The 21,654-nt window shown below is 39.9% G+C and overlaps 2 protein-coding genes across 3 annotated transcripts; one reads left to right on the top strand and one right to left on the bottom strand.

Moving 5' to 3' along the window:
* The first annotated feature begins 721 nt into the window (after positions 1-721).
* zbtb42 (zinc finger and BTB domain containing 42) lies at positions 722-5,798 on the top strand. 2 transcript variants are annotated; one of them, XM_051869028.1, is made up of 2 exons: positions 722-846; positions 1,904-5,798. In XM_051869028.1, the coding sequence occupies exon 2, from the start codon at positions 1,921-1,923 to the stop codon at positions 3,295-3,297; it is 1,377 nt and encodes a 458-aa protein (XP_051724988.1). In that variant the 5' UTR covers positions 722-846; positions 1,904-1,920; the 3' UTR covers positions 3,298-5,798. The 2 variants fall into 2 exon arrangements, with proteins under 2 accessions (XP_051724988.1, XP_051724989.1); XM_051869029.1 differs by lacking the exon at positions 722-846 and adding an exon at positions 1,402-1,552.
* Positions 5,799-16,100: 10,302 nt separating this feature from the next.
* siva1 (SIVA1, apoptosis-inducing factor) lies at positions 16,101-19,626 on the bottom strand. The gene is made up of 4 exons (XM_051869067.1): positions 19,343-19,626; positions 18,763-18,948; positions 16,431-16,584; positions 16,101-16,351 (listed from the first exon to the last, which is right to left on the bottom strand). Exons 1-4 carry the CDS (start codon positions 19,461-19,463, stop codon positions 16,303-16,305), a joined length of 510 nt encoding a protein of 169 aa, XP_051725027.1. The 5' UTR covers positions 19,464-19,626; the 3' UTR covers positions 16,101-16,302.
* Positions 19,627-21,654: the final 2,028 nt, after the last annotated feature.

Below are 21,654 nucleotides of genomic sequence, written 5' to 3'. Positions count from 1 at the left end.
TTGACCCAGCGATTGGGTTGTTTTAACCCAGCTATTGGGATGTTTTGACCCAGCGATTGGGATGTTTTGACCCAGCGATTGGGATGTTTTGACCCAGCGATTGGGTTGTTTTAACCCAGCTATTGGGATGTTTTGACCCAGCGATTGGGATGTTTTGACCCAGCGGTTGGGTTAAATGTTTGACACAACCTCTTGGTTAGTTTTATTTAACTCAACTATTGTTTAAAAATGACTGTATGATTGCATAAAATAAACCCAAAGTATGTTGGAAATGAACATTTATTAAGTTTAATGAATAATAATTAAATAATAAACATTTATTAAATTGCTTATTAATAAATGTTCACCTTTTGATTATTATTGTTTCCTCTAGTAATTATGTGTCTGATTTTTAATTTCCAACATATTTTGGGTTCATTTTAAGCCAGAACAGACATATAGTAATTTTTAAACAATAGTTGAGTTAAATAAAACTGCCCAGCACACCAAAACAACCCAACCGCTGGGTTTGTCCATTTTCAACCCAACTTGGGTTGTTTTTAACCCAATCATTTTTTTAGAGTGAATAAGCTGTTATAAATGTAGAATGAGTAGCACAGCTGTCTTTTAAGTGAACACTGCTACTTACTGCCCCAGTGTGAGTTTGTCCTGAAGTACAGTACACTGGTGATATCGCGAGACTGGACCATTAACAACCTGCTTGACACACACACACACACAAACACGCGCAGCGCAGAGTGCTTCATGCGCACCAGACTCGAATCGCGCTGTGGAATAGAAACAGAGACTCCAACAACATCTGGACTCACACCATGAGCGCACGCGGGTCCATCTGAGGACACGACAGTGAGTATGAGCTTTGATGTGGACTTACATGCAGCTGAATGTGACACATTGTATCAGCGCGCGGCGCGTTTGATCCGCGAGTTCCGCTGCCGCTCCTCACGAGATCGGAGTTTATAACGTGCGATCCGAGCGACATCGGCTTGTGAAATGTGTTGGCGTTGATTAAAGAATCAAAGAAGACGCGTAAAAGTTATGCGTAATACCTAATCTTGTTCGAGCGCTTTACTCGAGTTGTTTTTAAAACAAAAGTGTCCTGTCACGAGCTCGTTCGCGCTTCAGAGAAACTTTAATATCAGTGCGACGCGTCTGTCTGTCTGGATCATATTATAATTATAACGTGTTAAAACGCATAAAGTCAGAGAAGTTTGAGGTTCCTCAGAGGAACATATGGCATAAAGACACAGCTGGAGATTTGAGGCTGATGTCAGAGCAGCTGACTCTACCAGATCTCTCTCTCACACACACACACACACACACACACACACACACTCTTTCTTTCCGCTCACATGGACGATCGGCAGCGTTCAGTCTTCTGCTGCTCTGGAGCTGTTCTTTTCTCTTAGTTTATGGCGTTCGTCATGTTTTAGCTGTGTTTTCCTGGTGTTTGGAGATGTGAGGTGTTGTCTGCGCATGACTGGATTCATTCACTGCTGCTGTTTGATGGGAAGCTCAAACTGAACTTGTCTGAGCGCTGATATAGAAGAGGGTATGTTGATGCTGGCATTAGTTTAACAAGAGCATAACAGGTTGCTTGACTATTTTTGACAGCTGATATTCAGCACAACTTGGTTTTAACGTGTGTTCAGTGGCTTGTATGTTGAATTAGAAGTGAGATAAAAGATTTTTCTTTGTAGAAACACAACTTTTGTTGCATTAGACGTTGACTGAAACATTTGTTGTGCTCAAAAGGAAAAGCAGCTCGCAAGTTGTGCGTTTTTAACGCACCAGGCACGGGTTGGGTCTACTTTTGTTCGTCTCCAGCGGCCTGTAGATGCGTCGTTAAGTGAATGGCTACCCAGCGTTTATTTAACATCCAGTTTTTCCTGTTTTCCGGCAGGTTCCCCGGGCATAAGAATGGAGTTCCCAGACCATAGCCGCCAGTTACTGCAGTGCCTGAGTCAGCAGAGACGGCAAGGTTTCCTCTGCGACTGCACCGTGCTGGTCGGGGAGACGAGATTCAAAGCGCACCGAGCCGTGCTGGCCTCCTGCAGCATGTACTTCCACCTCTTCTACAGGGACCAGCTGGACAAAAGGGACGTTGTGCATTTGAACAGTGACATTGTGACGGCGCCGGCTTTCGGCTCGCTGCTTGAATTTATGTATGAGGGGAAACTGGAGTTCAGCAGTCTGCCCGTGGAGGACGTCCTGGCTGCCGCCAGCTACCTGCACATGTACGACATCGTCAAAGTGTGCAAGGGAAAGTTGAAGGATAAGGAGGTGTGCGACGGGACTGCGCTTCAGGAGGACGCGCGCGCAGATTGCGACGGGCAGAAGGCGAACGGTCACCCGGACCTTGTAGGTGTCAATTATGTGTCAGCAGAGGCCGAGGCCTGTGTCCGAACAGCTGGAAAAACAAAAGCTGATGTCAGTAGTTCAGCCGTCCCCGTGTCCCAGAGGTCCCGGGCGTCGGATGACACGGACTGCGCGCTGGATTTGTCTTTCAAGCCTCTGTCGAGCCGAGACGCCTTCCACCCCTCCTACGTCTCGGGACAGCTGGCCCTCGACAGCCAGCAGCAGGGCACCGAGCCACTTGTTAAAGACGAACATGACTTGCTGTCAGAGCAGGAGGACGGTGATCCGGTGAGCCCGGAGAGCCAGCGCTTTGGGAATAGTGCCAGGAGCTCGGTGGTGACAGGGTTCGCTGAACTTTTCCCCGGAAACAAGGCCGCTGCTGCCCTGCTCCCTCCGGAGGACGATCTGATGGAAGTGGAGGAGGAGTTGCGCGTGCGTTCGGAGCGCCAGCTCGGAGACAGCGAGGGCGAGGATGAGGACGACCTAGCATCCTCGGACATCTCCACCTCCAGCGGGGTTCTCCTCCCGCCGGGCGGGCGACAAGTCTGCGTGTGTCCGCTATGCAGTAAGGTTTTCCCGAGCCCGCACGTACTGCAGCTGCACCTCAGCTCGCATTTCCGGGAGAAGGACGGCGTGCGCGCCAAGCTCTCACCCGACGGCTCCGTCCCCACCTGCTCGCAGTGCGGCAAGACCTTCTCCTGCATGTACACGCTCAAGCGGCACGAGCGCACGCACTCCGGCGAGAAGCCGTACACCTGCGGCCAGTGCGGGAAGAGCTTCCAGTACTCGCACAACTTGAGCCGGCACGCCGTGGTGCACACGCGAGAGAAACCGCACGCCTGCAAGTGGTGCGAGCGGCGCTTCACGCAGTCGGGAGATCTGTACCGGCACATACGCAAGTTTCACTGCGGCCTCGTCAAAACACTGGCTATTGGATAACTGAAGCTCATGATGGTGCAATCAGCGGTTATAATGAACAGGCTTGAGGCAGGCTATTATCAGTAATAATAATAATAGTATCCAGTATTTTGCAATTGGCAGAAAATTTCTTTATTGACACAATTGTGTCTCCAGCAATCAACAATTTGATGCACTTGGGACTTTGACATCTCATGTATAAATATATAAACACACGCAAACACACACATACATGCATATATATATATAATATATACACACACACATATATACATACATATACATATATACATAAACACACACACACACACACACATATATACACATGCAATGCACTGATAAAACAGTTCTGCAGCTCCGTCCAGAAGATTTGGTTTCATATCTGCTGTAATTTATTACAAATTACTTGATCATAATTACGTTTTGAAGATGTACTGTATGGTTGATGATTTCATTGATTTGTGCATAATCTCACACACACACACACTCTCTTATTGACACACACAAACTCATTCACACACACACACACACACACACACACAAATACCTGAAGTACAGACAGGCAGATTTTATTTCTATAAGCTGTTACAGTTTGTTATGCAGAAGTTTTGTGCGCTTTTTGTCTCCTGAAGGGCTTCGTCACCGAAGGTTCTGCACTTGCCAACATTTAAAGTGACGTTTATTTGCCTTTTAAAGCTACTGTCAGTCAGAATTACGACATTTTTCTTTGATAACTAGAGATATTTAGTTGTGTCCTCATAAAAAAGAAAGAATCAACCCTCATCAAATCTTGATGGCGGTCGGAGTTTAGAGGGAATGAAGGACTAGCTGAGTTAATACTAATATCTGAAAAACATTGATTCTTTATTTCGCTAACATCTACTGTTTTCTTTGTTTTGATTTGTTATATATTTCTGCAAACAGACATATGGTTGAACCACTGCTGACTGAATCGACGTGAGGCCGTTTTGAAGGTGTTTTCTTGACTTTGAACGCTTCACTAGGACAGAATGTTTATGTAGTAACAATAACTAGCACTAAAAAAAAAAAAAATCCACGTTATGCTGTACGTTTCATCGGTCCTGATAAACTTGATTAGTTATTTATTAGTTTGTTTTTTGGTTCAGGGTTTACTCTAGACTTGACATTTAAAGCATAGAACATGATTGTGCTGATATTTGCTCTCTAATATTGGGATAATCGATCAGTTGCTGTATGTGAGTACCTGATTTCATCATGCTTATCGAATGAAGTTTGACTATCAAGCACTTCTGTGATAGATACAACACTCATATACTGTAGGCTGCTATTTCTAACTGTGTATTTATTGTAAATATGTATTTTATTTATCAAATCCTTGTCACATTTCTTCTGGAGTATAGTATGACTGAACTCTCTGCAGTTTTTCACACTGACAAGACAGTCTTCCAGCTGTAGCCGACGTTAAAATCGCTGTCGTTGTTTCCTCGTTTCTGAGGGAAAGAACTGTTTGGTTCACAAGCACAAACATCTGAATGACCTGAAGACTAATAATCTACCTGAAAGACCCACAATAATGATATTTCTTACATATTAAAACAACCGTGCATCATCTGTCGAGGGACGTGCTTCATTTGTTCACACTCGATCCTTTATTGAGATCAGTGTTCTTGCACGTTTGTTGGACAAATCTAATTTTGTTTGTTTGTATTTTCAGTTCTGTGCAAAATAATTATTACACTGGAGTTTGTGAGCAAGTAAATCCTTAACAGAAGATTTCACATGCTGGTAATTTAGTTGATTTGTGGATTTCAGTGAATGTTTTTATACTTCTTTTCTCTTTATTTTGATGTATTTACATGATCACAACTTTGACAAGATGTTCAAAGCAACATTCAGCCAATATATGAATGCAATAATAACTTATAATCATGGACAGTAAGAAGAGAGAATGATTCGGTCTGTTTGTAAACACATATCACGCTACTTTACTGTCAGATTTTCAGTGACAGTAATAATGATTTAAAGATGACAGGTGTGTTTCTCACTTCAGTCTGTATATGTACATTAATACTGGATTATTGTCTTCTAAGGTTCAGACTGTGAAATTGTATAATCATAAGTAATATTTATTGGTTTGTTTCTTGTGCAGAATTTTACTGTATCTCAGAATTTTGACTTGTAAAATGAAAGATGATACTAAGTTGAGACTTTTTAATAGACTTTGTAGAAGTGCCATTAGATGTAATATAATTTTTTGATAAACAAAAAACATATTTTATAGGAAACAAAAGCTTCGTTGTGAGTCTTTTAGTGAATGTAGATGACAATCTGTTTGATTTTGAATTTGCTTGGAATTCTTTGGTAATTTATTTTGATTCTCTGTTTGTGTGCGCTTGCTTTTTTTCTTTCTTTCTTTCCTTGTTTCCTTCTTCGGACACATTTGACTTTTGTGCCCATTTGTTTGTGCTGTGAAGATGTGACAATCTTTATCTAGATCTTTATTTAGCTTAAGCGTAGATTAAACAACATTTTCTGTGGAATTACTGTGTTTGTCTTTTTTTTTTTAAACAATGACGTTCAAGCGACATTGCATGACTGAAGATTAAGAATCTTCAAAATGATCAAAAAACCTGGACATTTCCAGCACCTTTAAAATTCCCTAGAATAGGTATGAAAATTGCTAAAATCTTAGAAATTTCGATCACACTGTAAAAAATTATTTTCGTGATTTATCACAAAATTTTTTCTTTTGTCAAATCAACTTCAATAATTAATGTGGTTCAGATAACATAATAGTTTGAGTTTCTGTTGATTAAACCAATAGCCTTCATTGTATTAACTCAATTTTTTAATTTTAGTGAACTCAAAAATTTAAGGCAACCAGCACTTCTATTCAAGTCATGGGTTGAGCCTTATTAGTCATTTTTTGGGGTTATTTTTCCAGTGTTTGGGTGGTTTTTATGTTACCCAGCTCCTGGGTCAGACCTAATAACCCAGGGGTTGAGTTATTTATCGCGGGCTTTTTGCACCTCTTCAGGAGAGAGCAGTGCAGCTCCGTCAAATTGGTGCATGTCTTCGGTAAAATACAGGTTTGTGTACGTTTTATTTTATCTAAAAATTCGTTATTCTTCTGTATATCGTTTAATTTTATGCAAAGGGGCGCGATGTCAGTCACCTAAACGAGTGTCGCGTCGGTCTTTTCCGTGATGGAAACGCCTGATGCCAATTGCATAACATTTCGATTTATTCAAAAAGATACAGAATATAAATACTTAGGACGGTAAAATATTCTCAGAATTGTACACTGATTATTTATGGACAGGTTATGCCGGAGTCAGTCACAGCATTTCTCAGCTACGAGTGAAACGCAGGCGGCGGTCTAAAGTTATCAGTTCCCCCGCCGAACGCGAGCCATCTCCGGCACGAGATCCAGCGCCGTTACGGTGGAAACGGGACAACAGAAACTGGTCGATTACACTTGAATTACTTGTAAATGTTTCATTTTTACTTCTAATATTTGTTAAACGAGCTTAAAAACGATATAAAATATGCTATACTATAAAAAAAAATTGAGAGGAAGTTAATCCGTAAACATTAATTCATGTATGAATTAAAAGAAAAAATAAGCTAGTATTACAGTAAAATAAATCAACCCATTATTCTGGGTTAAATAAACAACCCAATTTGCTGGGTAAAATGAACCTAACGTGTTCTGTCCTATATTTACCCAGCCCTTGGGTTGAAAACAACCCAATGTTTTTTAGAGTGTAATTAGTTCACGGCTTCCTCTCAGCTCAATTATTTTATTGCTCTTTTTGAGTGTGATTTTTAACATGAATTTTTAAAAAAATCTCAGGTCACTCTTAGAAAACCAAAAACCAAAAAAGTTCTATAAGGAGAAATGTTTTAAAAGATTGCATAATACATTCACGTTTAATGGTTAGCTATGTCATTTTTCCCCTAGTGATAAAGTATGTGTATAAGCTGTTTAATTCATAAAATTGATTTAAAATTAAACATTAAAGTTAATTAATTAAAACCAAATCCATAAAATTATCGGGAACCGCTAAAAGGTTCTGTAGCTAATATAATGCGCCTGACGGAACCATTTTAAGGTTCTATATAGAACCTTTTCTTCTAAGAGTGTGGAAAAGTCGTGGAAACCCGTTGGGAACAAGGGATGAATGACCTCAAACGTATTTCCAAGGAGTTTCACGTCAGTCGTCTGTCGGTGTGGATTTGTGTACAGAAAACACTGCAGCTTCTCCTGAATACAGATGATGTGGAAGGGGAGGGAATATCACACACACACACACACACACACACACACAAACTAGATATAAAGCAGGTGCAGTGTAGAGTGAACCTGCAACTTTATTCCGTTTTTCGTGTTCAACTTGTTTGACTTCCTCGTTCAGCATTTCCTCAATGAAAGAACGCCTCCTTCGACTGGACGCTCATTTGCATTCTGAGCAAACAAACAATTCACGCAGGAAAAGAAATGCGTGGCTAATTCGGAATCTCAAAGCCAATTCACTGGTCATTTTCTTAGCGAGCGAGATCCTAATTATTCTCCGACTGCACATGTAAAGAAATCCAGCTGCTCGTGATGTGATTCCCATGGCCCTGCCCCCATCGAGACCACACGCTCCGAGAGAACGACCCCCATCTACCGCCGACTCTTTTGTCTGCGGTTAGTAGTTCAGTGTGTCTATTGTCCGCTACACCTCTCAAGTTCTGCCCTGGAGCTCAGCGAACCGCTGTAGTTACGGGTTAGACCCGATTAAAGGGAATGACGTGTAAATGAGGGTGTGTGATGGCGCGTCTAGAAACTCTAGAATTTAAACTGGAGGCCCGGAGGAGGACTGCGGTTTATTCTACTAACATTTCACCTGGCTGAGGTCAGTCATAAAATTAGAAAGCGGTGGTGGTTTCTAATGGGGTCGGACAGCACTGAAAAAACTGTTAGAGGGTAGTGATAAAGCATATCGACCCCTTTCTCATTATTTAACATTAATATGGTACAAAAATCAAGATAATACCAATTTTTTTCTCATTAGTGGTGTATTTATGTGCTAAATGAGCTACTGTAAAGACACAAAAAGCCTTAGCACCGCTCAGAACAGCTAGAAAATGCATTCTTGTATCAACAAGCTAATAATGCTCACAACACTTGAGCAACCACCTAACAACACCTTAGCACTGCTCAGAACCGCTAGAAAACAGATGATTATTATATTCATGCACCATTGTACATATTATATTTCAAAGAACAGCATATAGTCCTAACATGGTACCATGCCTAAAAATCATGTTAATACCACGACACCTTTACCTTGGAATATGATTTTTTTTCTTAGTAATGGTGTTTCTTAGCAATCACTCAGAACAGCTAGAAAATGTATTCTTGTATCAACAAGCTAATAATGCTCACAACACGTGAGCAACCAACTAACAACATCTTAGCAACCAATCAGAACACCCTAGCAACCCCCCAGCAACACCTTACCAATCACTCAGAACAGCTAGAAAAAGCATTCTTCTATCAACAAGCTAATAATGCTCACAACACATTGGCAAACACCTCAGCAACCAATCAGAACACCATAGCAACCACTCAGAACACCCTGCCATCCCCCCAGCAACACCTTAGCAATCACTCAGAACAGCTAGAAAATGCATTCTTGTATCAACAAGCTAATAATGCTCACAACACGTGAGCAACCACCTAGCAACACCTTAGCAACCAATCAGAACACCCCAGCAACCACTCAGAACACTCTAGCAACCCCCCAGCAACACCTTAGCAACCACTCAGAACAGCTAGAAAATGCATTATTGTATCAACAAGCAAATAATGTTCACAACACTTGAGCAACCACCTAACAACACCTTAGCAACCAATCAGAACACCCTAGCAACCCCCCAGCAACACCTTACCAATCACTCAGAACAGCTAGAAAAAGCATTCTTCTATCAACAAGCTAATAATGCTCACAACACATTGGCAAACACCTCAGCAACCAATCAGAACACCATAGCAACCACTCAGAACACCCTGCCATCCCCCCAGCAACACCTTAGCAATCACTCAGAACAGCTAGAAAATGCATTCTTGTATCAACAAGCTAATAATGCTCACAACACGTGAGCAACCACCTAGCAACACCTTAGCAACCAATCAGAACACCCCAGCAACCACTCAGAACACTCTAGCAACCCCCCAGCAACACCTTAGCAACCACTCAGAACAGCTAGAAAATGCATTATTGTATCAACAAGCAAATAATGTTCACAACGCTTGAGCAACCACCTAACAACACCTTAGCAACCAATCAGAACACCCCAGCAACCACTCAGAACACCCTAGCAACCCCCCAGCAACACCTTAACAACCATTCAGAACAGATAGAAAATGCATTATTGTATCAACAAGCAAATAATGTTCACAACACTTGAGCAACCAATCAGAACACCCCAGCAACCACTCAGAACACCCTAGCAACCCCCCAGCAACACCTTAACAACCATTCAGAACAGATAGAAAATGCATTATTGTATCAACAAGCAAATAATGCTCAAAACACTTGAGCAACCACCTAACAACACCTTAGCAACTACTCAGAACACCCAAGCAACCATTCACAACACCCTAGCAACCCCCCAGCAACACCTTACCAATCACTCTGAACAGCTAGAAAATTTATTCTTGTATCAACAAGCTAATAATGTTCACAACACATGAGCAACCACCTAGCAACAGCTTAGCAACCAATCAGAACACCCCAGCAACTACTCAGAACACCCTAGCAACACCTTAGCAACCACTCAGAACAGCTAGAAAATGCATTATTGTATCAACAAGCAAATAATGTTCACAACACTTGAGCAACCACCTAACAACACCTTAGCAACCAATCAGAACACCCCAGCAACCCCAGCAATCACTCAGAACAGCTAGAAAATGCTATACAACACGTGAGCAACCACCTAGCAACACCTTGTTAAATGGTAATGATAAAACATATCCAACCATATATTGTGCATTAATAAATTGCTTTTAAATGGGAGGAGAAAATCTGTATTTTTTGATGTTAATGTCAAAGGTCATGCTGTGTTCAATCAAACTTTTCTTCTTTTATTGCAGAACATAAACACATACACTCTTACAAAATAAAGGTTCTAAAAGGTTTTTTTCCCACAGTAATGCCATAGAAGAACCATTTTTGGTTCCATGAAGAACCTTTCAGTGAACAATTCTTAAAAGAACCATTTTAATAATCTAAACAACCTTTTTACACAATAAAGAAACTTTTGTGGAATGAAAAGGTTCCAGGGTTCTTTATGGAAGCATCAGTGCCAATAAAGAAGTTTTATGTTTAAGAGTACATGAATATATTCACATTTTGAATATGATACAATAACAACAACATAATAAACAGATGGATACACGTACACAAATCTCATTCGTGAGACGCCCTCATCCTCAAAAACCCTACAAAGTAAAAGCAGATCCAACCCAGACAACAATATGGGAAATATTTCAAATTAATTATTGTAAATCTTGTAAATGTAAAACTAAAATATTTGGTCAGTCATGTCACATAATTTTGCATATGTTTTAATTTCTATTGATTAAAAGGACATTTAATTTTCTGCCATAAATGATTCTGGTCTCCACTTGACGTCTAATATAAAATCTGGAGCATAAAACCAGTTGAAGGACTGGACTAGACAACTAGCAAATGAGAAACAAGCACGCCATGACTAGTTGTACTCTTTGATGAGCGCGCTGTCGTCTCTTTGACTTAATTAGATGTGTGTTTTGCCCTCGCTTATCAAAAAGCTTCATGTAATTTCCATTTCACCACAGCTAGCACATTTGCATGTATTCCCCAGACGACAGGAAGTCTTTGTAGGAGAAGTGAAGTTGAAACTTGGATGTCTTCACCTCGCAAGGCCAGCGGTGGGAGACCTTGACCTCTGAACGGACGGCCGGGGACATCTGGTGCTTGGCCATGTTTATTTATTTATTTACTTCATAACAAAAGACAGGTGGTCACACTTGAAAAGGAGCGATGCAGCCTCACACACACACACACACACACTCATGCACATAAAACAGGAAAATGAGCAACGCTCTGTCAGAGACGAGACCTTTGTGTCTTATATAATTAACTTCAAATCCTCATATATCCTCTTATATCCTCAATGTCACCTTATTAGCACTGTGGGGTCATACAGTGATGGTATGAGATGTTCATACTATGATACTTTGATAAATACCATGATATTGTATTCATGCAAGTATTCATCATATTTTCAAGGTATTTTAGAAAATTCCACAGTCCTAACATGGTACAGAAATCATGGTAATACCATACACTCGTTTTTTCTCATTAGTGGCGCTTCTATGAGCTGAATGAGTTACTGTATAAAAACCTTAGTAACCACTCAGAACACTCTAGCAACACCCTAGCGACCACTCAGAACAGCTACAAAACACATATGATTGTTATATTCATGCAACATTGTGTATTGAACAGCATGTAGTACACGCCTAAAAATGATGTTAATGTACCATACTTTTATGTTGGTATATCCTCATTTTTTCTTATTAACTGTGTTTTATTGAACAAAGTAACAAGCCAATGTAAAAAAAAAAAAAACGTTAAAAAACCACTCAGAACACCCTAGCAACCAGTCAGAACAGCTAGAAAACGCATATGATTATTATATTCATGCACCATCATAAACAAAATATTTATAGCAACTATAAAAAAACACCCAAGAAAACACCCAGCAACACCCTAGCGACCACCCAGAACAGCTAGAAAACATATATGATTATTATATTCATGCACAATCATACAAATATTTCAAAGAACAGTATGTAGTCCTGCCTAAAAATTATGTTAATACCACAGTACCTTTTGGTACTTTTATGTTTGTATATCCTCTGTATCCAACAAAAACAAGAACAGCTAGAAAATGCATTCTTGTATCAACAAACTAATAATGCACACAACACATGAACAACACCTTAGCAACCACTCAGAACAGCCTAACAATCACTCAAAACACCATAACAACCACCTAGCAACACCTTAACAATCACTCATAACAGCTAGACAATGCATTCTTGTATCAACAATCTAATAATGCTCACAACGCATGAACAACAACGTAGCAACACCTTGGCAACCACTCAGAACACCATATCAACCACCCAGCAACACCTTAAAGATCACTCAGAACAGCTAGAAAATGCATTCTTGTATCAGCAATCTAATAATGCTCACAACGCATGAACAACAACATAGCAACACCTTGGCAACCACTCAGAACAACCCAGCAACCACTCAGAACACCATATCAACCACCCAGCAACACCTTAACGATCACTCAGAACAGCTAGAAAATGCATTCTTGTATCAACAAGCTAATAATGCTCACAACACATGAACAACCTAGCAACACCTTAGCAACCACTCAGAACACCATAACAACCACTCAGCAACACCTTAACGATCACTCAGAACAGCTAGAAAATGCATTCTTGTATCAACAAGCTAATAATGCTCACAACACATGAACAACCTAGCAACACCTTAGCAACCAATCAGAACAAAACAACCACCCCACAACACCTTAACAATCACTCAGGAAAGCTAGAAAATGCATTCTTGTATCAGCAATATAATAATGCTCACGACAAATGAACAACACCTTAGCAACCACCTAGCAACACCTTAGAAACCACTCAGAACAGCCTAACCACCACTTAGAACACCATAACAACCACCCAGCAACACCTTAACAATCACTCAGGACAGCTAGAAAATGCATTCTTGTATCAGCAATCTAATAATGTTCACAACAAATGAACTACTACCTAGCAACACCTTGGCAACCACTCAGAACTCCATAACACATTTTCTAGCTGTTCCGAGTGATTGTTAAGGTGTTGCTGTGTGGTTGTTACTGTGTTCTGAGTGGTTGCTAAGGTGTTGCTAGGTTGTTGTTCATGTGTTGTGAGCATTATTAGATTGCTGATACAAGAATGCATTTTCTAGCTGTTCAGAATGATTGTTAAGGTGTTGCTAGATGGTTGTTATGCTGTTTTGAGTGGTTGCTAAGGTGTTGCTAGGTTGTTGTTCATGTGTTGTAAGCATTATTATATTGCTGATACAAGAATGCAAGAATCACTCTAACAACCACTCAGAACAGAAAGAAAACACATTTTTATATCAACAAGCTATAAATACTCAAAAAAAATGTTAGCAACCAACCAGAACACCTTCGAATCATGGTGGATAATTACACATAGCAAACTCATTTTCAAGACTCGTGAACATTGTAGAGCGTAAGAAGGAGGATATTAGTAACTTGTGTGATGTGAGCTGATGGAGGAGCAGCCGAACACCATCCTGCTCAAGCACAGCTGTCACTCCTTCGCTACACACACGTATTTATAGCAGTGGCATCAGCGAGGAAGGCCTGTGTCTCACTGTCTCTCTGTGCACAGCTGCTCCCGGATTCAGAGCCACACGCCTGGACTTAAGTCCGTCCAGGAGTCAGCAGGGCCCGTCAGGCCTTCAGGGTCCCTGGCATGTGGCGCAGAGAAAGAGGAGCCGCCTCGGAAGCCACGTCTGTGACCTTTTACAGTAAAACGCTCGTGATGAAAGTCTGGACAGCTGCAGAGAAGCCACAGACAAAAGAACACCGCCATATACACAGAGAGGAGCAGCGTGAGGAACATCTGATTGCTTTCCCATCTCCACAGCATGCATGAAAACTCTTGCCCTTAATATCATGATCTGTATTGTAATCATTTACTCACCTTCATGTCTTTCTCCTGTGGGACACAGGAGGAGATGCTCCGAAGACTTTTCATGAAATGAAAGAGGTTTTCAAGCTTCAAAAAGGATGTAAAAAAAGTATTATAAGACTAGTAAGAATCAGACCCACATTTACATCATTATTCGGTGATCTATCTTCAGGACTAGAGTATCACAGACAGGGCGTTTGATCACTGATTTAAGAGATGCATGTTTAATAGTGAGAGCATATAAATAAATACATTATTTAAATATTCATAAACATAACATGTATTAAAGGAAATGTTTTGTCATATAAGCCAAAAAACAGTGTTATGTGCAGTAAAGAGTTTATGAATGATATACAGTATTAAAGGCACAATATGTAACTTTTCGCCACTAGAGGTCGCCAATTCAAAACAGGCGTAGCTTGATGATGCCGAAATTGAGTGTGGAATCATGGGAGGGGAAAAGAATCTGATGGGACTCGAGCAGAAATCATGTTCATGGATGAGATTATTAACATTACTGTAGTATGAAGCAGAGCAGGGCTGGAGCGACTGCTAATGAGAGACGAATGCGACACACGCCTCGAGAGCAGCGGGACTTTTATTATGTCACAGTCGCTGCTTCCGCTTCTTCCAGTCAAACGTATGTGGGGTAACGCAGCACTGTTTATCATATTAGATACATTTGAGTGTTGAAAATGATGTTATAACATTACTCTGAGCGTTCGCTCGGTGATAAGTAATATAATCAAAACTAAACGTGTTGAGCTATATAACGATGATTCGTTTTCTGTCTATAAATGTATCCAAACAGTTGTTCCCTTGTCTAGTAAAACACAATATATTAAAGCGTCTTTGGTGTTTCCATGGTTTCTACAAAATAAAATCGGAAATCGAGGGTAATGTGGGTGTGACGTCACTGATAGGCGACGCACGGACATGGTCCGTGTCATGGTTAAAATTGCTTATTTCTTTGGATTTAAACATTCTTGGAAACATTTGGGATAATGTAAGTACACAAGTCAACAAAATATATAACACTGTTCTAGTGGTTTTTTGATACTTTAAACCAAAAATCTTACATATTGTGCCTTTAATTGCGGGGGGTTTGTTTCGATCAAATTGCGAATAGTACAAATTGTTTATTAAAAGAAATGAATTCTTTTATTCAGCAGTAATGCATCAAATTTATCAAAATTGACAGTAAAGACATTTATAAATGTTACGAAAAGAATCCTGAAGAATAAACTATCACAATTTCAACATTGATAATCATGTTTCTTGAGCATCAAATCATCATATCAGAATGATTTCTGAAGGATCATGTGACACTGAAGACTGGAGTAATGATGCTGAAAATTCAGCTTTGATCACAGGAATAAATTACACTTTACTATATATTCACATAGAAAACTATTTTAATTTGTAATATTTCACAATATTACAGTATTTTTGATCACATAAATGCAGCCTTGAGCAGAAAAGACTACATAAATCTTACTTAAACCATAATACAAGTACCATGGTAATACTATAGTACTTTCTCTCAGTGAAACACCCCAGAAGAACCCAGTTGCTCAAAGTCAAACGGAGCCGTAAACATCATGCAAGTATTCATGAGTTCAGTGTCTGATTGAGCTTAAAGTTTCCAATTTACACTGAAATCTGACTTCAGTTTCCTTAAGTGTTAGAATAAGGGGAGCATTAAACCTCTGCCTCCAGTATCTAGATTTAAATGCAAATTAATTGTTATATAAATACATTTTAAACAACTTTTAAAGACTTCCATTTCATTCTAAAAGAATTGCACAATTAAAGCAGCATTAATGAAGCTAGTGAATAGTCCTGACAGAAACACACGTCTCTTCAGAAGCACTAATGAACTATATTCAGATGCTGCCCTCTAGTGACCGACACATGATAGCATCACTAATGAAACTAATGCAAAGAATATATTTCACTGCATGAGAAAACATTATGCTTTAAGAAAAAAAAAAAAAACTCCAAGCAACAATTAGGAAAGCATCAACATCAAGTATTTATTTCAATAATCACAGGAGTATGTACACAAGTGGAGGGAAAGAGCAAGAAACAACGCAAGCATATATATATATATAAAATAGTAATCTAATTTACATTTCATTGATAATGCATTAAAAATGACGTCCGGCGTAAATCATCTCGGCATGCATCCATCAGTTCTGTGAACTCCGCCATCAGGACGAACAGCCGCAGCAGAGGACGCGCTCGTAACGCTCGCTGTAACTGAGGACAGAATCACGGTCAGACACAGATCTGCAGGATTGAGTTCAGTAGACAGTGTGTTCAGATGATGAAGACTCACTCTGTGACGGAGCACAAGGAGCAGCAGCGGTCGGAGCAGCTGCTGCACTGCTGGACGCAGGCGGGACACGCGGGACGCTCGCACTGAGAGCACGGCTTCCTCGAACCCGAGACCCGCTGACACACGCAACACGCTGAAGGAGCCGCTGCACAACCTGTATCATAAGAGCGGAGCTGATCAAACCATAATCATTTACCCATGTGACAAATTGTATTCTGAAGAATCTGTTCGTAAGGAGTCAAACAGGTTTGTATGGGGGTAAAAAAATAAAATAACTGCTACTTTTTCCCCCTCTCACAATTCTGACTTTTTCTTCAGAATCTGAAAATTATACCTCAGATTTTTTTTTTTTTTTTTTTTTAAGGCCTCAGTCTTGACCGCATTTGTACTGTCTTGGGCTCAGACTAAAGGCCTGTTCACACCAAGGACGACAACTATAACGATAAAGATGGAGTTCTAAAAATCGTCCACAGCACAACTATAACAGCATCTAGAAACGATATTGTTGGAATCATTCTCAGAACAATTTTTTTTCCAGCTGATAAATGATACAAACATTGACAGCCAATCAGATTTCATCCTGTTTTATAGGGTTAGTTCACCCAAAAATGAAAATTCTGTCATTAATTACTCACCCTCATGTCGTTCCACACCCGTAAGACCTTCGTTCATCTTCAGAACACAAATTAAGATATTTTTGAAAAAATCCGATGGCTCAGTGAGGCCTCCATTGACAGGAAGATAATTAACACTTTCAGATGCCCAGAAAGCTACTAAAGACATATTTAAAACAGTCATGTGACTACAGTGGTTCAACCTTAACGTTATGAAGTGATGAGAATACTTTGTGCGCCAAAAAACAAAATAAGGACTTTATTCAACAATATCTAGTGATGGGTGATTTCAAAACACTGCTTCATGAAGCTTTACTAATCTTTTGTTTCAAATCAGTGGTTTGGAGCGCCAAGGTCACGTGATTTCAGTAAATGAGGCTTCGTTGCGTTAGAAGTCGAAACGTTTCGAGATTTTAATGGTTCACGTGACTTTGGCAGTTTGATTCACGCTCTGAACCACTGATTCGAAACAAAAGATTCGTAAAGCTTCATGAAGCAGTGTTTTGAAATCATCCATCACTAGATTCTCCCATCATTACTTTTGTTTTTTCTCGTCACTTCTTAACATTAAGGTTGAACCACTGCGGTCACGTCTTAATGTTTTTAGTAGCTTTCTGGACCTTGAATCACAGTAATTGTTGCTTTCTATGGGAGATAAAAAAAAACCTCTCGGATTTCATCAAAAATATCTTAATTTGTGTTCTGAAGATGAACGAAGGTCTTACGGGTGTGGAACGACATGAGGGGGAGTAATTAATGACATTATTAATTTTGGGTGAACTAACCCTTTAAATTTTGAAAATCATCTAATGTGTTCCAGGCCTAAAGGGCTGTCCCAGACGAAAGACTGCCATCGTGAAACAATCGTGCAGTGAGAGAGACTCAAAGACAGCGGTTTTCTCGGTCTTGCGACCAAAGATAACCTACGATAGTTTTCTGACCGTGTCAGAAATTCAGCCTGATCATCGCACAGTGCGTTTGCTCTACAACCTACGTCTACTGATCAGCCAATAAAAATGCGATCTGAAATCAAAGCGACATGGCACTAAAACTTAAAACTGCTTACCTCAAGCTCTTTTCCCTTTCGCCACATCCTTTTTATTTAACACACAAATTACAACCGCCAAAGTGTGATTCAACATGATATTTTTGTTAACCACTATTTATTCTTTATTCTTCTATAGAAACTTGCGTCGTAGCCTACGAGTCAACAGGTGTCATCATCATACGGTCTACGTGCATGTCATGCCCGAGTTCAATTGGATCCATGTCGCACAGTGTGATTTGTAATGATCTTAAAGGATTGGTGTATCCCGGGCTTAAGACGACTCAGGATTATCAGTGAACTGCCGGCACACGGTCTGATTTATTTAACATTAATGTGACTGATGTAAAACTCCCTGCTTCAAATGCAATCAATAACTTATTTCTAATTTGGTTTCTTTTGTGCCGGGTCAGAAATTAACGGTGGATTGTCAAAAATGTCACCAAAATTAAAACAAACGCCTGAAAGTTCAAGATATGATATTTGTTTATAACATGATATAATAAGCATTTCTCAGGCAGTAAATGTGGATCTTTCAGATGATTTTAAGGAGTGTTGGTCGGTCTTGGTTTAGGTGTCTTGACTACAGCACTAGTTAATGTTATTTTTGTACTGACAGTGTTTGATCACCACATTATGACAACAAATAATCACACTGAATCTCAGGCTTCACCTGGAACAGCGTCCGCTCTCTTTAACCGTCCATCCAGCCCGATGGTGGTCTGTCCTCGGAGAAGAGTCTGATGTCCAGGAGCTGGATCGGACACCAGCAAGTCTGACACCTTCTCCTCCCCGTCCGCCTTCCAGATTCGACCCATCATGGCTTTGGTCCCGTTGAACAGCAGATTTTTGGTCTTTTCTAATTAAGAAAAACAAGTTGATACAGACAAAACAAAACCCTCAAAGTCTAGCACTAATGTTTAACAAATAAGCTAACCTGCTGGTAAGATTAGAAATATTCATATATAATATTCACTATGAATCTTTATATAAATATTACTGGCTTTGATTAATCTTACCAGCAGGATTCAATCGTGTTTCAGGTTTTAAAAGCAGCTTTAATTACACACAATTAAACACTGACCAATAATACATTATGATTGATTAAACTGATGACATTAACACCGCCTGCTGATAACTGGTCGTTATTAATTAGTAACATTGTTAATATCCTTAACATGATTATCAATCACTACAAGCAATAGTTTTGTTTACAACGATTTATAAATGTAATAAATATGTTTTAATCTTACCATAAATTTCTTGTCTGTATTTGAGTCCAAATACGCCACAGTTATTGATCTCCTTCTGACCAACATGAACTTTATACTGAGAGGAGAAGCTTTCGCTGAAAGGATAGGACCTCTTAGGCATTTTAAAAACGACAGGGTATAAAATACAACAAATAAAGCGGAGGAAAAAGAAAAAAATAACAATAAACAAACTTTAGAACCAAACAAACCGCGCGAACGTGAAGGAAAAACACACGCGTTCGCGCTTTAAGGATTCTGCTTCTTCTTCATCCGCTTCAGCGGCGGACAGACGCGAGGACGCGATTACCGCCACCTGCTGACCGGTAGGTGAATTACCGCAACTATTGCTTCTGGGACTGATCGCGGAAATGGACTGTTTAATTAAAGTCAATTATATCACTCTGATGGAGGATGTCTTGAAAATTTTTAATTTCTCCAGAAGCATAAAAAATTATATAGCAAAATATTTTTGTCTTCATTTTCAACACTAGAACTGGTAAAGCATAGCAATGCTAGGCTGCGTCTGAAATCGCATACTAGCCTACTATATAGTATGTGGCAAAAGAAGTATCTCTGAATTCTCAGTACTCATAAAACAGTCGGCTAAAAGTCCCCAGATGACCTACTACTTCCGGCGAGATTCTGAAGTGTGCATACCATGGACAGTGAATCGCAACTGACGCTGGTAGGTCACATGATAATGACATCATGGCGGATGTAGTATGTCTGGATTACATTCATACTACATACATACTTTTTTTAGCAATTGCAAAGTAATTAAAAAAAAAAAGTACCTACTCAAGAGAGTATGCGATTTCGGACGCAGCCCTTTTGTCACAAACTTTTTTTCGCCTACTACATAGTAGGGAAGTATACGATTTCGGACGCAGCCCTTTTGTTACATACTGTTTTTCACCTACTATATAATAGAGAAGTATGTGATTTCGGACGCAGCCCTTTTGTCACATTGCAACCTACTATATAGCAGGGAAGTATGCAATTTCGGACACAGCCCTTTTGTCACATACTGTTTTCACCTATATAGTAGGGAAGTATGTGATTTCGGATGCAGCCTTTTTGTCACATACTGTTTTTCGACCTACTATATAGTAGGGAAGTATGAGATTTCAGACGCAGCCCTTTTTTCACATACTGTTTCTCGCATACTGTATAGTAGGGAAGTATGCGATTTTAGACGCAGCCCTTTTGTCACAGTTTTTCGCCTACTACATAGTAGGGAAGTATAAGATTTCGGACGCAGCCCTTTTGTCACATACTGTTTCTCGCATACTGTATAGTAGGGAAGTATGCGATTTCGGACGCAGCCCTTTTGTCACATACTGTTTTCCACCTACTATATAATAGAGAAGTATGTGATTTCGGACGCAGCCCTTTTGTCACATTGCAACCTACTGTATAGCAGGGAAGTATGCAATTTCGGACACAGCCCTTTTGTCACATACTGTTTCTCGCATACTGTATAGTAGGGAAGTATGCAATTTCGGACACAGCCCTTTTGTCACATACTGTTTTCACCTATATAGTAGGGAAGTATGTGATTTCGGATGCAGCCTTTTTGTCACATACTGTTTTTCGACCTACTATATAGTAGGGAAGTATGAGATTTCAGACGCAGCCCTTTTTTCACATACTGTTTCTCGCATACTGTATAGTAGGGAAGTATGCGATTTCAGACGCAGCCCTTTTGTCACAGTTTTTCGCCTACTACATAGTAGGGAAGTATAAGATTTCGGACGCAGCCCTTTTGTCACATACTGTTTCTCGCATACTGTATAGTAGTGAAGTATGCGATTTCGGACGCAGCCCTTTTGTCACATACTGTTTTCCACCTACTATATAATAGAGAAGTATGTGATTTCGGACGCAGCCCTTTTGTCACATTGCAACCTACTGTATAGCAGGGAAGTATGCAATTTCGGACACAGCCCTTTTGTCACATACTGTTTCTCGCATACTGTATAGTAGGGAAGTATGCGATTTTGGACGCAGCCCTTTTGTCACATACTGTTTTCACCTATATAGTAGGGAAGTATGTGATTTCGGATGCAGCCTTTTTGTCACATACTGTTTTTCGACCTACTATATAGTAGGGAAGTATGAGATTTCAGACACAGCCCTTTTTTCACATACTGTTTCTCGCATACTCTATAGTAGGGAAGTATGCGATTTCGGACGCAGCCCTTTTGTCACATACTGTTTTTCACCTACTATATAATAGAGAAGTATGTGATTTCGGATGCAGCCCTTTTGTCACATTGCAACCTACTATATAGCAGGGAAGTATGCAATTT

The sequence above is a fragment of the Ctenopharyngodon idella genome, chromosome 17 (genome assembly GCF_019924925.1).
Source record: "Ctenopharyngodon idella isolate HZGC_01 chromosome 17, HZGC01, whole genome shotgun sequence".
NCBI classification, from domain to species: Eukaryota; Metazoa; Chordata; class Actinopteri; order Cypriniformes; family Xenocyprididae; genus Ctenopharyngodon; species Ctenopharyngodon idella.
Note: the sequence above shows the minus strand (reverse complement) of the source record. Positions and strands in the feature narration are given on the sequence as shown.